Raw genomic sequence first — 17410 nt, forward strand, 5'->3', positions numbered from 1 at the left:
CTTCACCTGCAAAAAGAGGTGGGGGTTGAGTGAGGTCTCCAGCTCTAAAGGACTCCCACCCCATCTCAATCCTGGGGGCCCCTGCCTTCAGGACCTGGATTGGGGTTGATGTCAGGGGCTAGAGGGACTGTACCCCAAGCTCTGTAGTTGTCTCAAGTTCCCTGAAAGGACAAACCCCTCCCACCAGGGAAACCCCACTATCGTGCTCATTTCACGATAAGGGAGCGAACTGAGAGGACCAGCAACTCTCACAGTCAGCGAGGGGCAGAGCCAGGGATGGCGACTGAACCCGCTTGACGTCAGGCTTCCTGGGCTGGGTCTTGGGGAGCCAGAGGGTGCTGTGTGTGACAAATACGCTCCTGCCTTGTCTGGGCACCTGCCTCCCTCTGCTCATTTCGGGAGGTGGAGGTGTGGCTGGGGCAGGGCAGACGGAGGGAGAGGTCGGGGAACACACACACCAGCCTGACACCTCTCCTTTGACTGGACAAAGGCCAGGCTTGGCCTCAGAGGGATGGTGGATGGAAGGTAGCCTGCAAGGACCGGGGTGGGAGATCCTGCCCCGGGCTCCGGAGCTGTCAGGCAGCTGGGCCGGAAGACGCCCTGCTTCCTCTTCTGCCCTCATCGGTATGGGCCCCGAGAGGCTGAACTCCCCACCTAGGGGAAGAGGGAGGGTGGGAGGATGTTTGGATATGGGGAGGGGTCCCTGGCTTGGGGAGGGCTCCAGCCTGCAGCCACTCCACCCAAGCCCTGGCCCGAGCCCCCGGTGCTGTCCAGTCAGGTTCGCGGGGGGCTGACAGCTTTATCTTTGCCTTGTGATGAGTGGCCTGTGGTTTCCTGCCAACAGCTCCTGTTTCCGGAGGCCCAGCAGGGCCCAGGCAGGGGCAGGAGGGGCAGCAGGGCTGGGCCTGGGTGGCCCTACCAGCCCCGCCCCCTCCATCTTTGGGAATTTATTTGTCCACAGGCGCGGCCGTCCCACAGTCCCTGCCCGGGACCAAGAGCTGCACTGATCACCCAGGGATTCTCCCTCCCAAACCAAACGCCTCCAATTGACCTCTGACTCCTGACCTCTGGCCCCATCTGCCCTGTCCAACCCTTTGTAAGGGGCTGGGAAGCCCCTAGAAACTCTGCCGTGGGAGTGGGTGTCTGCTCACCCGGACTGCAAAGGCTGTGCAGGGGCTCGGCACTCAGCCCCCCCGCCGGGCCCAGCATGGCTCGGCGGCTGAAGGATGAGCTGGCCGCCTTCTTCTTCGAGTACGACACTCCCCGAATGGTGCTCGTGCGCAACAAGAAGGTGGGCATCATCTTCCGCCTGATCCAGCTGGTGGTTCTGGTCTACGTTGTTGGGTGAGTTTGGGCCCCTCCCTGCTGCCCTCCTACACCTGGGCCATCCTCTGGGCTCTGGGATGCCCCCAGGGCTCCAAGGAGCCCCTCTTTCTCTCCCTTGGTTGTCATCCTTCCTGACCCTCCTACCTGAGAAGGAGTGGAAGCCCCATAACTCACTGTCGACATAGGGACACTGAGGCACAGAGCTGCAACCTCGCGCCGGGTCCTCTGGGGAACAAGAAGCAAAGCTGCTGGGTTCTCAGGAACAGCCTCACTAATAATAATGGTTCCCTCAAGTGGTGAGTGGTTTCGGAGGCCAGGGCCCCAGTGAGCCACAGCCGGAGTCCCTTCACCTCTGACTTCCCAGCCAAGCCAGGCCCAAACTAAGAGACAGAGGCCACACCCTGCCTGACAGCCGGCTCCCACCAGCCTTGCCAGCATGAAAGGCATCCTTGTGTAACCAAGGTCCCCAGAGCAGAGGGACCCTCACGTTTGAAACGTCTGGTGCCCTCATGGGGGGCGTCGGCAAAGGCTGGAGGGCATTCTGGTCTCAGGAACGACAGAATGGGCTCCCCAGGGTGGGGCTCATTGTCCCGGGAGTACAGGGACAGAAGCAAGGTGACACTCCTCTGCAGTCTGGGTGTCCTAAGGACTGTGCCAAAGCCATCCTCCTTAAGTCAGTCTGGCTGTCCTGGGAGCCAAGGCCAGGCTGGCAGGGGCTGCACACGTGTGCTTGTGTGAGCACACACCGTGTGTGGGGTGTGGATGCACCTGAGTCATACCCAGAGCTCTGTGCAGGTGTATCGGGCCCCCATGTGTCTGGGTGCTTGCCCAGTGGGTGTGGACCCCTCTGGCCTCCGTGTCCCCAACTGTGCTGTGGGACCAAACCAGGACAGCAGACTGGACTGCGGGTAGGCTTGGCAGAGCCCCGGGTCCCCCAGAGCTTCAGCATCCAAAGCAGCCTGCTCTCCGCTCAAAGCAGCGGGTCCCCGACTTGCCGGAGAGCTGGGCGAGTGGAGCCAGGGCCCGGTGAACAGTGTCTTCTGGCCTCTGTCTCCCTCTTGTTCACAAGCCAGTCTGACACCTACAACGTCATTTGAGCTTGCGAGGGAAATTGAGGCTCCAGAGGGTCAGAGTGGAGGTTTCCAGGTCACATGGCAAGTCGGCTGACAGTCCAGTTAGAGCAGGGGCCTCCTGACCCCTGGGGCTCAGCTCCGCCTTCTCCTTTCTCACCTCCCAGGGGCCCCTTTCTAACGGGGCACTGACGGTGGGATGCCCGGCACAGGACAGGCCGGAAAACCCACCATGAGCCGTACCTCCGACTGTCCTGGGAAGAAAGCAGTTGCCTGCCTGTCCCTCCCCCACAGGCTGGGCGAATGTGCCCTCACTGTGGCCCTGAGGCTCCGTGTTGGCTTTCCGGTCGGCCCCGGGAGCAGCTCCGGGCATCACGCCGTCGGAGTGATGTGTGTTGGTCGGAGACTGTCAGAGGGAAGGGGACAGCCTCCCACCCCACCCCTGCTGCAGCACATGTCCCAGCCGCCATTCAGTCCTGAACACATACCTCCAGTGATGGGGACCTCATCACTTTCCCCTTCCCCTCCCCCTCCCCTTCCTCCATATCAAATAGCCCACTCACCTTCCAAATCAATGTGGCCTTCTCAGCGTGAGTGAGACTCAGAGACACTGAGTGATCCTGCCAAGATCTCACAGCTAGGGAGAGGCTGAACCGGGGTTTGAATCCAACTGCGTGGCTCCGAAGATTGGTCTTGATATCCTGGAAGGGAAACCTACTCAGGGAAGGGGACTGACCCCCTAAGTCATATAGCAAAGCGAGGAAGGCCAGGTCCCTCCAACACCCCTCAATCCCACCCTCAAGTCCAGCCCTCTGCTATTGCTTGGGCTGTGACTGCTTCTGTCTCTGGCGCCCTCATCTGGCCACTGCCCACAGCTGCACTGACTGTTCAGCTAGGAGCCCAAAGCTGCGGAGAGAGACCACCAGCCTGGATTTGAATTTGCTCTCCCAGTCCTCAATTTCCCAGCTGTTCCACAGAGTGGGGATGGGGGAAACCCTTCTGAAGACGTTGCATGAAGGCTCAACAATTTCTCTTTCCTGAGAAAGGGTGCCTTTCTTTAATTATTACGCCCCCGACACACATCTCTTTCCAAGGCCCTGGTCTGTCAGAATGTCTGGTGTTGCAGGGGGACAGAGGGAAGCATAGGAGAAATGCCAGACTCACAGACACCAGACACAGGGGCACAGCCGGGGGGTGGGGGGATGGGCAGCCACAGAGACAGAACTGGACAGAGGGACACAGACATTGGAGCACAGCCACTCAGATGAAAAGAGAGATTTTGAGATGGAGAGAGAGTTACGGAAACAGAGGCGGAGAGGCTGAGATGCCGAGAACCCGAACAGATTCCAAGGAGGGGAACTGAGGCTGTGCTCTCTACCCACCTCGCCACTCCGGGAGTCCAGGGCAAGTGGAGGGAGCAGGTGGGCCTGAGGCCCCGGCAGGCTGAGCAAAGGCTGTTTTGGGCTCCAATTATGGGGGTTAATTTGTAGTTAGAGCCGTCTCCTGGGCAGTAATGAGCTCTCCACAACTGGAGGTGTGCAGACGGCAGGTCTCCTTCATGATCTAGCAGGCCTAGAGAGGGTATGCTGGGGCGTGTCCCTGCCTGGGGCTGGCCTGAGGAGGACAAAGATTTTCCTGTGGCACACAGGAGAGTCCTGATGGGATTTGTGAATGCTGCTTGGGGAGGAGGGCCTGGGAAGGCTCCTGGAGGAGGCGACACAGCGGTGGGACCAACCTTGAACAAAGGCCTGGGGGCTTTTCCTCGCTTCAGTCCTCACCCCTTTCCTGAGCCCCGACCTAGAGCTCTTGAAGTCATGTGCCTCAGAGACCTCCAATGGAGCCTGGATAAGAACAGATGTGCACTGTGGCTGGGGGAAGCGTATCTGGAGCCATTTCTTCTCCGGCATCTTTTCCATGTCTAGTGCTCTGTCGGGCTTCATGGCACGGAGGTGGGGGCAAGGTAGGCAGAGAGGTGAGGGTGAATTAGCCAGAACTCCTTTGGTTCCTAGAGATAGAAACCTGGTCAAACTGTGTTTGAAAGGAAGAGTGGGGATATTGATTGATTTGTGTAACTCAAAAATCAGTGTGGGCTTCGGGCCTGGCTGGATCCTCCATGATGAGGCCACAGGAAGGGCGAGTTCTAGCTCTCTCCTCTAGGAGATAAGGAGCATCGCTGGCCCCGGATGGGTTCTCCTGTGAAGCTCTGCCTTCCTCCGGCGGGTTCGTTCTCAGGCAGGCTGTCTGTCCTCATCCGGGCAAGATGGCCCCCAGCAGCTTGAAACTGACATCCCACCAGCTTAGTCTCCCCTGGGGCCCAAGAGCATCTCCTTCTCTAGAGTTCCGGTGACAGTCCTGGGTCTGGCCCTGACCAGTGTGGCTCAGTTGGTTGGATATCATCCTGCAAACTGAAGAATCCCCGGTTCTTTTCCCAGTCAGGGCACAAGCCTGGGTTGTGGGTGCAGTCCCAGGGTGGGGTATGTTTGAGAGGCAACTGATTGATGTTTCTGTCACACATCAATGTTTCTTTCCCTCTCTTTCTGCCTCCCTTCCCCTCTTTCTAAAAATAAATAAAAGAATTAAAGTCCTGAGTCCAGCTCCTACTGGCCCAGGTTGGGTCATGTACCCAATCATTGTGGCCAGTGAACAAGGAAATGAACACCCTGATTGGTGGAGCCTAGTCACATGCCTACCCGGTCCTAACAGTCCTGCTGGAAAGTGGAGTGTGATCAAAGGTCCTGGAGCAAGACCTGGCCAGTGTGGCTCCATTGGTTGGAGCATCATCCTGTGACCAAAAGGTTGCAGGTTCAATTCCCAGTCAGGGCACGTACAGTAGGCAATAATTCTCTCTCACATCAATGTTTCTCTCTCTCTAAAAGCAATGAAAACAATATTTTGGGGTGAGGATAAAAAAAATTTTTTATCCCTGGCTGGTGTAGCTCAGTGGTTGAGTGCTGACCCTGTGAACCAACGGGTCACCGGTTTGATTCCCAGTCAGAGCACATGCCTGGGTTGCTGGCCAGGTCCCCGGTTGGGGTGTATGAGAGGCAACCACACACTGATGTTTCTCTCCCATACTTTCTCCTTTCTCTCCCCTCTGTAAAAATAAATAAATAAAATCTAATAAAGTAAATAAATACAATTTTTTAATTAAAAAAAAAAAAAAGAAGAGGTCCCAGGGCAGGAAAGGGACAATAAAAGTGTCCAGAAGGGAGCGAAGGGAGAGGAGGGGGAGGGGTGAGAGGGGCCCTTGGCCCGGGCCTCGGAGCTCCAGCCTGAGGAACCTGGGCTTTCTCCTGCAGGTGATGGGAGCCACAGAAGGGCGTCTGGCAGGGGAGGGCCCGGGGCAGGTAGGGGCTTGTGAGGGTAGAGGCCAGAGAACAGCCACGAAGAGGCAGCAGCGGTAAGAGGAGAGGACGAGGCCGAGGTGGAAGCAGTGGGCAGGGAAGACAGAGGCTCTCATCCCCGCAGGCCCGCACCAGGGCCGGCCACTGCTCAACCTCCGCCCATCACGGCTTCAGGGGCGTGTGCGCATGCGCCCAGCATGGCCAGGGTCGCTGGCTTCTTAAGAGTCGTAGGAAATTGGAATTTACGGGTGAGAGAAATGTCTCGGTTTTTAGAGGTTGGCAACTTATTAAAAAATGTAAAGACACAAATTGTCATCCTGACTTGTCTGTAGACTGCATGGTGATTAACCTCTGCACCCCCAGCTCTGAACTCAGTCCTTTTCTGGACTGAGGCTGGCTTTGGCCTCCCCAAGTCTGCTCCGCCCCGTAGCACGTGCCAGGTCTGGCCACCTCCTGCCCGCGGCCCACGTTACACCCTGTGTCCCGCCAGCCCCACGCCGGAGCCGTCCCAGCGTGTGCCCCAGCTCCCCTCAGCCTCCCACAGCCTCAGGGTCTGCGGAGGAAGACCAGGGAGGCCAGGAAAGATGGAGGAGCCTGAATCCTGGGCAGGAAGCACGTGGAGGGCGTGAGCGTGGCGTCGGGTTCTGAGCTTGGGGATGGGTAGGCCGGGCACCATCTTCCATGCTGAGGGCCCCAGAGGGGCAAGTTCTGTGGGCAGAGGAGGCGTTAGGGTGGTTCCACTGAATTTTTGGTTTGAGATATAATTCACCTGCCATAATATTCCCCCTTTTAAAATACACAATTTGGTGAGTTTTAGTTTAATCACAGATTTGTGCAACCATCGCCACTAATTCCAGACACAACCCAAACAAGGCTCCACCTCCCGCCCTGCAGCGATCCCTCTCCATGCTCCTCCCACTCCCCACTTCGCCTATTCTGGACGTTTCTGGACGTTTCATGGAAACAAAATCATACCGTGTGCGGTCCTTTGTGTCTGGCGTTTTGCGCTCGGCCTGCTGTTTGTCGGGTTCATCTGTGTGGTAGTGTGCCAGTACTGTCTTCCTTTTCCTGGCGGAAGAACATTCCCTGTGTGGATGGATACACGATGTTTGTTTATCCACACTCGGGTGGGGGACGTCGGGCTGTTTGCAGTTTCATTTTCATGAATAATGTTGCTGTGAACATTCATGTACAAGTTTTCGCATGGACACGGTTTCAGGTCTCTTGGGTACATACCTATGAGTGGAATTGCTGCGTCAGGTGGCAATTCCACGTTTAACTTTTTGAGGAGCTGCCAGACTTTTTCCAAAGGGTCAACTTACGTTTGAGGTTCCTGCCGGGGCGGGGCCCAGGGCAGGGGGAAGGAATGCGTGTCCGGCAGGACATTTACAGACTGTAAGTCCCTGAGTGTAGACCTTTGGGTTGCTTTCTTTACTTTTTAATTTTAATTTCATTTTCTTAAAGGTGTCATTTATTTATTTTTAGAGAGAGGGGGAGGGAGGGAGAAAGAGTGGGAGAGAAACATAGATGTGAGAGAGATACATCCATTAACTGCCTCTCCCGCACCCCCATCCAGGGACCTGGTCTCAACCCAGGCATGTGGCCTGATTGGGAATTGAACCAGTGACTTTACAGTTCACGGGTCGTCACTTAATCCATTGAACCACACCCACCAGGGCTACTTCTGTATTCTTAATGCCTAGAACAGTGCTTGACACGTAATAGGGTCTCGATAAGCATTTGTTGATGACAAAATAAATGCGTGGAACTGAATTTCGGGAGAGAATAAGAAGCGGAGACGGAAACCCAGGGACACAACGTGTCTGCGACGGGGGTGGGGGGGTGGGGGGGTGGGGGGGGGGGGGGTGGGTTCCTGCCTGGGCCGAGGAGGGAGGCCAGGGAGATGGGGGCAGATGGCACAAACAGAAGCTGCGAAGGGAGAGCAGAGACCATGGAGATAGGAGGACTATTTTGTGTGCCTATGCGTGCTACCTTCTTTAAAGAGAACTCATGGCAACACCACCCAACGACCAGCCCGCTGCCCAGCCTGGCGGGGCCTCGCTCACATCTGTTGAACGAACAGTGTCTCCGTGGCAGACGTCGGCACCTCTGTTCTGCTGAGGAAGCCAGGGCGCAGAGAGGTCAGTCTGTAGCCGGAAGCCAGGCCGCTGGTGAGCGGCAGGCCTGCTCCCGGAGCCTCGGCCTCTGTGCCCCTAGAGGCCGTACCCTTGGCTCTTCCACGAGGGGCTGCCGGAGAAGGGCAACTCAGGAGGGGATTCTGCTGGGAAAGAAGGAATAGGGAAGAGAATTTCTGGGAGGGGAGGGACTTCCAAAAATGTGTTGAGCATCAGGTCGGTCCCCATGGTGGCCTCCCAGAGTGGTGACAGCAAGCTGTGTCAAGGCTTTGGAGGAGGGGAGATGGCACCACGGTCATTCTACTATCATCAGAACTAAGGTCATCGATGCCAGGTTTGATTTTTCTCATCAATCCCCCAGGACTGACAGGCCCCCCCCAGGGCAGGAAACCAAGAGTGGCTGCACCAGGCCCAGCATGCAGCCTCTGCTTCCTCCCCGCCGACTACCCCCTCCAATTCGGCACCTGGCAGCCATGCTGTTGCTCAGTGGAGGGGGGCAGAGTCCTGGGTGGGGGGACCCTAAGCCTGGGGTCGACCTCTGACTCTGGAGAGATGCTTCCCAGGCCCCAGTTTTCTGATCCATCTTGTGAGGAGTTGGCATTGGGCAGAGAGAGAAGTGCTACCAGACATGGGGTCAGGTGTGCCGAGAGAGGGGCCAGTGACCTCCCCTGCGGGGGCTTCAGAATCTGAAGCAGCTCCCACATCCATCCCAACAGCTCCTTTGAGCTTGGGCTTGAAGCCACAGGCCATCCTGGAGGAAGGAACCCAAGCCCAGTGGGGGGAGAGGTGATGCCCACTCTCCCTCATGGGGCTGGAGGCAGTGAGACAGGGTCAGGACACTGAGCAATGGCAGCCTTTGTCCCATCTCACCTGTTGCCATCTTGGACCTGCAGGGGGCAGCAGTGACCATGCTTAGACTTAGTGGGGGTGGCCAGGCAGGGTGAGGGTGGAGGAGCCCCTTAAGGAAAGAGGAGTGGACTACGGGAGGTGAAAGGAGGGCGTTGGTGGGCTGCCTTCTTGGGGCCTGGATCCGGCAGACAGCCCCTAGAGAGCTGGACAGACGAAGCAGCCTGGAGAATTCTGGAGCAGGCTTGAGCTCTTGGCCACAGGGGAATGGCTTCAAGCTCTACTTGGACAGGTGAACTGAGGGTGGAGAGAGGGGCGAAGGAGGCATAAACATGCCTGTGCACAGTCAAGCCTGCGCATAGGTGCGCCCACAGAGTTGCCCTGGAAATGCACAGCTGCTCACCCTGAAAGGCACCCCGGACCCACAGGCGCACAGAGCTGTGCGGGGAGGATGACCACACTCTGGAGAGAAGTGTTCCCAGGACTCTCAGCTGTATTATAAGCGACAGAAAGCAAAGCCAAACTGGCTTAAATAAAGGAAGGGGCTTTATTAGCTCATGTAACTGGGAAGTCCAGAAGCAGAAGTTTCATGCTTTAGCTATGGCTGATTCCAGGTGCTAAACCAACATTGCAGGGGTCTGTCCCTCCACATTTCCTGGCCTGGCTTTTCCTCCAGGTTGGCTTCATTCTCAAGCTTGCTCCATGAGGTAGCAAAGATAATTAACCATACTTTTGGTCTTGCAGCCACTTCACTAGCCACCCAGCAGGGAGGATGTCTCTTTTCATTAATTAAAAAAAAAAAAAAATCCTGGTCTCACTGCTGAAACTCCAGGGTCGAGTGTCCATGCCAAGACCCATCACTGTTGCTAGAGTGATGGGACATTGATTGGCAGGCCTTGATCATGTGCCTACCCCTGGGGCTAGGTGGGAGATGGGCCCCACGGAACCCTCCCAGATTGAAAGTGGAAAACCCCAAGAATAGGGGTTCTCAATGCTGGGAAGAGAAGGCAAGAATTCTCCAAGAAAGCTGGGAGGCCTCCTGCTGGAGCCACTTCCCCAGGGGCCTCAGCTGGGGGCCAGATGCCCCCAGGCTTCCAGCCATCACGCTCTGCCACTTCTCAGTGGCATGACCTCAGGAAGGAGTCCTCTCCAAAGGAGGACTGAGGTTCAAGAAGCTTGGCCTTCCGGCACCAGCACATTCTGCTCTTGGAAAAGAATCTGAAAGAGTCCTTCAGTGGGTCTCCTCCCGGGGAGTGAGCATTTTCAAAAAAGAATGGAGGAGCTGCAAGCAGTGGGCAGTGGGGCAGGGGGGAGGCTAGATGTCGAGTCAGGACCTGAGAGTGACTCAGAAATGTATCTGGGGAGAGAAAGCGAAAGGACTTGACGGGTCCAGGTGGCGCCAGAAAGGGCAGTGGCCCTCGTGCCCACATGCCATCCTTGAATGACCCCTTCCCCCACTCTCTGCAGGTGGGTCTTTGTCTATGAGAAGGGCTACCAGACTTCAAGTGGCCTCATCAGCAGCGTGTCAGTGAAACTCAAGGGTCTGACTGTGACGCATCTCCCAGAAGTGGGCCCCCAGGTCTGGGATGTGGCTGACTATGTCTTCCCGGCCCAGGTGAGCTGACTCAGGGCTACCCCTTCTACCCACAAGTCCTGGCTCAGAGCTGGGTTGGGCTCTGTCCCGCCTCCCCGTGGGACCAGTCAGCTCCAGCCTCTCTCTGTGCTTCAGTTCCTCTAACTGTGAAAGAAGGGCAGAGGCAGTCTGCTGATGTCACCCCACTTTGACACCATGGGGTATGGAGTATCATGCTGCATGTCGTGTGGGTTCTGTGAGCTTCTGGGCTACATGCTTGGGTTCTTGGGCTATTCTCCCAGCTCACAGCCCTGCCCCTCACTTACAGGGGGACAGCTCCTTCGTGATCATGACCAATTTCATCATCACCCCCTATCAGGCCCAAGGCTACTGTGCAGAGGTGAGTACTGCTGACCACCCCTCCTTCTTCGACCCAAAGGGGAAAATGACATGGCAGAGGAGGTCCCCTTGAGCCCTGGAGGTGAAGCTGCGTAGGCTTCCTGCAGGGCCACGGGGATGGAATTTCAGGCATGGATTTGCACAAAGTAACAGGCCGCCGTTCACAGTGCTGAGGCTTCCCATCCAGCTGTATGCCAGGCAGGATGCTGAGTCTCCATGGCCACCCAACCTACAAGCCCCAACCTTCCCACCCTCTGCCAGCTGCCAGCAATGGGACAGCTGAGCACGAGCCCAGAAGGGTCTTAGGAGGGCACTGGGGGAAAGAGGCCTCGAGTAATGGTCACCCTAAGGGCATCTGAGACTCTGCCTCAGGCCCGCCCTAGGGCCCTGGGGTGGGAGGGGCTTTTCTCAGCACCCCAGCCAGTGGGCCTGGGGCCAGCAGCTCTCCCCTCCCCCAGCATCCAGACGGGGGCACGTGCAAGGATGACAGTGGCTGCACTCCGGGCAAAGCAGAAAGGAAGGCCCAAGGTAAGGCGGGCCCCCTCCGCAGCCCCTTTCAGCCCCAGGCCTTCTCCTGCAGGAAGTCCTTTCTCCCCTGACCTTGGCCTCTCCCCTGACCTTGGCCTGCCCTGTCCCAGAGCCAGCCGCATTTCTGTCCTCAGGCTTCTGCACTCGGGTGCCTCATCAATGGGGTTTCTAGGGGAGGGGCATGGGCGGCCTCTGCACGCTCAGCTCTGGGCGGGCACCCAGGGGTTTCTCTCTCACCGCAGGCATCCGCACAGGCAAGTGTGTGGCCTTCAATGACACCGTGCGGACGTGTGAGATCTTCGGCTGGTGTCCCGTGGAAGTGGATGATTACATCCCACGGTAATGCCGTGTCCTTCCAGGGAGCTGGGATCAGGGTCCCCAAGCCCAGACAGAGGGGACGTGTTCCCTGGAAAGGATCAGGCCCCCCTTCTTCCAGCCCCACCCTCTATCTGTTCAGCCCTGGCCAAAGGTTCCCCTGGCCCTTGGTCAAGGGTCCTGAGAGTCCACCACTAGAGCACACCCACCCTGCACCCATCCAGGTCTGCAGGAGGGTCCTGGAGGCTCTCGCCTCCTCCCTGCCCCCAGCATGCCAAGCTCTGGTGGGCCCAGGGATCTCCTGGGAGGGGGTGCTGAGTGAGTGTGGTCTCTTTCAGCCCTGCCCTTCTCCGAGAGGCCGAGAACTTCACTCTCTTCATCAAGAACAGCATCAGCTTTCCACGCTTCGAGGTCAAGAGGTTCGTGGGGAAAGTGGGCAAACCTGGCAGTGGCTCCCTGCGGCCGTGCCCGCTGGTCTCGGCTGCCCCTTGCTGATTCACTCTGCAGGCCGGGCCCCTGGGGTGGGCTGCCCTCAGTGTCCAAGGGCTGTGGAAGGAGCATTTCTGGAGCCCATGCGGGACCCGTGGAGCTTTGGGGCAGGACGGGCACCCTCCCAGCTGGCGCACTGCTGCCACCAATGTCCTCTGCTCCCCAGGCGCAACCTGGTGGAGGAGGTGAATGCCACCTACATGAAGAGATGTCTCTATCACAAGATCTCACACCCGCTGTGCCCTGTCTTTAATCTCGGCTACGTGGCACAAGAGTCAGGACAGAGTTTCAGCACCCTGGCCGAGAAGGTATTATGCCAGGAGAGTGGGGGGGGGGGCGGCTGGGGCGCAGGACCATTAGCCAACAAGCTTTTCAGGCCCAGTTAGTCCCACCTCCAGCCTCCCTGGTGTGGGCTGAGTATAATGGATTTATCCTCTAATATTGGGGAGCCAGGGTCAGGCACAGAGGAGGTACCCGAAATGAATGGACATGGGCAGGTGTTGTCCCCTGGACGTCTGCTGAGGTCCCACTGTTTTTAAAATATTAGAAATATTGAACCTCATGGCCATGGCCCTGAGAAAAATCCTGGGAATTCCAGAGGCCAAGATTCACATAGTCACCTGGGGACTGGAGAGAAGCAGGGTCTGGTCTGAGTTCAAACCCCAGCTCTGGCCCTGAAGAGCAGCGGGACCTCAGACAAGTCCTTTACCTACAGTGTGTCTCAGTTTTTGCACCTGCAGAGTGGAGGCAGTAATAGTAGCAGGCTGGTGGTATTGTCTCGAGGATTGAGTGAGTTTGCAGACGTGACGGCACTTCAGGACCGCCTGGCCCGCCGCAGCCCTGCCTCTGTGTCCCCACACGCTTGTTAGCACACCGCTCCTGCATCACCTGTTCAGGGGTGGAAATCAGTCCCTTTTCCATCGCACACACACACAAATGGCACCATTTGTTTGGAATAGGAGTCAGCTGTTTTCTTTAAAGGGCCAGAGAGTGTTTTCAGCTTTGCGGGCCACACGGTCTCTGCCCCTACTACCTAGGTCAGCTGGTAGAGAGCAAAAGCAGCCACAGAGAGTAAGTAAACAAATTCAGCCGTTGGCCTGGTTTGCCCACCCCTGGAGGGGTTTGCACTGTAGCAACACGCAGGACCAGAGAGCTGAATGTGAGCGCTGCCTGTCCCTGACATCTCCATGCCACCCCCACTAGGGACTTCTCACCCCCCACCACCACCCGCAGGTGTCAGCCTCCTGCCTCGCTGCCCAGCTCCCAGCTGCCCTGCTCCAGCCACCTCCCATCTCTCCTGATGCTCAGCCCACCCGACCTGTGCCTGGTCCTTGCCTGGCCCGGAAGAGCTTTCCTTCCTCGAGTTGTCTCCTCCTAGTCCAAGTCTTTACAGACTCACTCTTTAATTCAATGACGACTCACCTGCCTCCCACGCTGTGACTTGTGCTAGGAACTCAGGAGTCAGTGAGTGAGACAGACAAGCCCACCCTCCTCCCGGAGCTTACAGTCCTAGAAGAAATGTGTTAGTAAGTAATTATACAAAATAAATACATAATTAAAAGGGACAAATGTTCCAGAAGAAAACAGAGAGGGAATAACAGGGACATGTTTTAGACTGGGGTGGTGGTCAGGGAAGGCCTCGTAGGGGAGAATGACCAGTGACAGAGAAAGAGCCAGACTGGTGGGGAACTGGGGGACTCCATGTGCAAAGGCCCCAAGGAGAAAGACCTGGGTGCAGTTCTGCAGGAGCAGGACGGACGTATGGGAGGTGGGGCCGGAGAGGCTGGCAGGCCCTGACACTAAAGCCAGTTCTCAGTATCTCTTCTCAAGACAAAAAATGTTCCCTCTTCAAGAGACTGCTGCCACCTGCTGTGAGACAGCAGTTTCTTGCCCTGGCCAGTGACTCATCCATGCACCAAAGGTTGCCGGTTCAATCCCAGGTCAGGGCACAAACTTAAGTTGCAGGTTCTGTCCCCGGTCGGGGTGCATACAGGAGGCAACTGATCAATGGTTCTCTCTCCCTCTCTCTCCCTTTCTAAAATCAACTTAAAAAGTGTGTCCTCAGGTGAGGACTAAGCTCCTGAGCCCCCACATCTCATATGCCTGTGTCCCTGGCAGGGCGGGGTGATAGGCATCACCATTGACTGGAACTGCGACCTGGACTGGCACGTGCGACACTGTAAACCCGTCTATGACTTCCACGGGCTGTATCAGGAGAAAAATCTGTCTCAAGGCTTCAACTTCAGGTGCCTGCCCGGCCCCCACCAGTGCCCCTTTCCTTGTGGTCCTGTGGGTTTTTCTATTCCCAGAACCCGTGGGGCCAAGCGAGTGTCTGGGAGGGGAGCAGAGGAACACGGGCGGCTCCTGTTCTCCTGGGACCGACCGAGCAGGGAGCCAGCAGGGAGCAGGGCCTGGGAGGCCTGAGCCCCTGCCCCTGGTTCTTGGTCCTCCTGAGGCCCACCAGGCCAGGGCTGGCTGGGGAAACTGCCAACATCAGCAGCCAGGGTGAGGGTTGAGTACAGCATTCCTGAGATGAGGCCTGGGGTGCTGCCTGTGGCCCCCCCCCATGCAACATTCGGGGGCACGGGGCTGTCCCCATGGACTTGTAAGGGTCCCTGCATCCCTGGTGCTCTGGGAACTCCTACCCTGAGATGCGTCTCTGTCACCTCCCCTGCAACCTCACCCCTTCCCCAAGGTTTGCCAAGCATTTTGTGGAGAACGGGACCAACCGCCGGCACCTCTTCAAGGTGTTTGGGATTCGCTTTGACATCCTCGTGGATGGCAAGGTGAGGGTCAGTGTGAGGGGCTGTGGGAGATACGCTCTCAGGTCCTGTGAGTGCCTGGGGGTGTCTGTGGTTACAGATGACAGGAGGTTGGGTGGGCTACATTCAGCAGTTCTAATGACACATGGGTGGGCTTCGGTGCTGTTGAGGGCAGGCTCTCCAGCCTGTGACCACACCTCCCCCACCATCTCCCCACGTCCAGGCAGGCAGAGCCAAGGTCAAACCCAGGGCTCCTGACCAGCCGCTGAGCCACCGGTACAGCCAGAACCTGGGCAGCAGGCTGTGGGGCCAGCTGACTGTGGAGGAGATGCCCCTGAGCCCCAGGCCTGGCCTTAGGGCTTCCTCGCCCTTTCCAACTGGGCCCCCCCCGACTGTTAACCCGTTTCTCCCTGGGGTCCCTCGCCAGGCTGGGAAGTTTGATATCATCCCCACGATGACTACCATCGGCTCTGGGATCGGCATCTTCGGGGTGGTAAGTGCTGGGGACAGGGAGTCACTGTGCTGGTCAGCCCCTCTTCTGCACCTCGGTAGCACTTGTCGGCGTTTTAGCCCATAACTTGGCTGTAGTTGTTTTTACCCTCACTGAGACCACCCCAGCACCCGGATCCACCCACAGTGTGTCTGAGGGAGCTGAGGCCCAAAGCTGGGGCAGGACAGAGATGGGGGGGGCAGTCTCAATTCCCAGGGGCCTGCAGGGCCTTACCTGCCCCCACCCCCATCCTGAGGTCTGGAGAGCGCAGGATTCAGCCAGGGCCCCACACTCAGTAGGGATTCCCTGCTCCAGCCACCACTTTCCTGCCCCCAGGCCACGGTTCTCTGTGACCTGCTGCTGCTCCACATCCTGCCCAAGAGACACTACTACAAGCAGAAGAAGTTCAAGTATGCAGAGGACATGGGGCCAGAGGCGGTAGGAGAAGTCCCGGAGTCAGGCCCCTTCAGAGGCCCCAGGCCCTTATGCCTGCAGTGGGGAGTCTGCCGCTCCCCTTAGGTTGACTTTTCTCCCCCTCGTGCTCTCACAGGGTGAGCGTGACCCCGCAGCCACCAGCTCCACCCTGATCCTGCAGGAGAACATGAAGACATCCTGACCCTCAGCCCCTCTGACTCCTGACCGGATGCAGCTTCAGGCGGGGGCCCTGGTGGGGGCCCTGGTGGGGGGCCCAGCCAGGGTGGAGGGGTCTCCTCAGCAGCTCTCCCGCCCTCTCAGCCAGGCAGACACCCGTTTGCTGGCAGCTCAGGGTGGACACTGAGAGAGACCTGCGAAATTCTGAGCTTTGGCTCCAACCCTGCACCCCACCAAGGAAGCTTCACCCCAGCCTCAGCCCCTCCTGGTGCGGAGGTGCTGGTGCTGGTGGGGCCCCTCTCCCTCCTGAACTGGAGCCTTGTGCTGGTCCCTCTGGGCCCTCAGCCTTCCCACTGCCTCGTGTCTCTAGACCTGTGCTGTCCCATACGACAGCCCCCAGCCACGGGTAACTATTTAAATTTAAGTTAATTAAAAGTGAATAAAATAAAGACTTCGGTTCCTCAAACTAGCCATATTTCACTGCTAAGTGGACACGTGTGGCTGGGGGCTGCCATATTAGCCAGCGCAGAACCTTTCCAGGGCCACAGAAAGTTCTATTAGAAAGCTCTGCTTGAGCCCTGTTTCCTACTGGCTTCGGGTTTCCGTGGGGACCTGTCAGCCGTGCAGGCCCCGGGCCAGGCCAGACCTCCTGAACCAGAATCTCTAAGACGGGCCACATGATTCTCGAGGACAGCAAACTCCCCAGGTCAGTTGTAGGACCTGCGTGTAAAATGTTCCTGGTCAGGAATCAGACTTAGTCTGGGCCCACATCACCTGGCAGGTGCTGGTAGTGAGCAGGTGTGTGTTGCGCGCACAAGCCACACAGCGTTTCGTGCACACGCCCCCATGCACACACTCACCTGAAGGCACATCTCCCTTTTATCCACACCATGTATTTGAACAGCTTGGGCCCTGCAAACACAATCATTTGAACACACCTGCACCCCCAAGTATTGACACCTGGTCCATACCATGTCACCTTCGTGGGAAATGCTTTTCCCCAAGTGCGTCAGGCCAGGACAGCCCCCTCAGCCATGAATCCTTACTCAGCTACCTCTGGTCAGGTGGGGGCCTTAGCCAAACCCTGGGCTCCCTGCCTGTGGCCCAGCCCCAGCCCCCAAGGCCTGCCCGGCTGTGTCCGAACACAAGGTCTGGGGAAAGCGAGGGGTGAAGTACAATAAAAGGAATAAGGACAAGCCTCCGCCTCCTGCGCTTTCTTCTCAGCCTCTTTTGAAACTCCATGTCTCCGTCTGTGAACCGTGGGGTTGAGCTGAGTGATCTTTGAGGTCCTTCGGGATCTGTTGGTGGGTGGTGGTGAACTGACACTTTGTGTTGAGTCCAGCAGGGTCAGTGGTGGGGGCTAGAGCACATCTATCCATGGGCCGCATCCTGGCGTAGCCCTGAATACCGGAGCTCTTCCCACTCCTCCACGAGCCCCGCCCGTGCTGTAGGAGGCCCGGGCCTGGAACAACAAAGAACCACCCTCAGCAGCGGCCCATGAAAGCAGAGGTGAGGAGGGTCTTGGACGAAGACAGTGTGGAA

At 57.6% G+C, this 17410-nt stretch overlaps 1 protein-coding gene across 2 annotated transcripts; it reads left to right on the top strand.

The window, feature by feature from the left end:
* Positions 1–381: 381 nt before the first annotated feature.
* Positions 382–17056, top strand: P2RX1 (purinergic receptor P2X 1). 2 transcript variants are annotated; one of them, XM_037133044.2, is made up of 13 exons: positions 383–624; positions 962–1344; positions 10189–10336; positions 10623–10694; positions 11152–11221; positions 11464–11560; positions 11875–11955; positions 12192–12333; positions 14144–14271; positions 14721–14811; positions 15215–15280; positions 15614–15715; positions 15828–17056. In XM_037133044.2, the coding sequence occupies exons 2-13, from the start codon at positions 1208–1210 to the stop codon at positions 15891–15893; spliced, it is 1200 nt and encodes a 399-aa protein (XP_036988939.1). In that variant the 5' UTR covers positions 383–624; positions 962–1207; the 3' UTR covers positions 15894–17056. The 2 variants fall into 2 exon arrangements, with proteins under 2 accessions (XP_036988940.1, XP_036988939.1); XM_037133045.2 differs by lacking the exon at positions 15614–15715 and having other exon boundaries at positions 382–624.
* Positions 17057–17410: the final 354 nt, after the last annotated feature.

This window comes from Artibeus jamaicensis, unplaced genomic scaffold (genome assembly GCF_021234435.1).
Source record: "Artibeus jamaicensis isolate MK-2021 breed Jamaican fruit bat unplaced genomic scaffold, CSHL_Jam_final contig_777, whole genome shotgun sequence".
Classification (NCBI taxonomy): domain Eukaryota; kingdom Metazoa; phylum Chordata; class Mammalia; order Chiroptera; family Phyllostomidae; genus Artibeus; species Artibeus jamaicensis.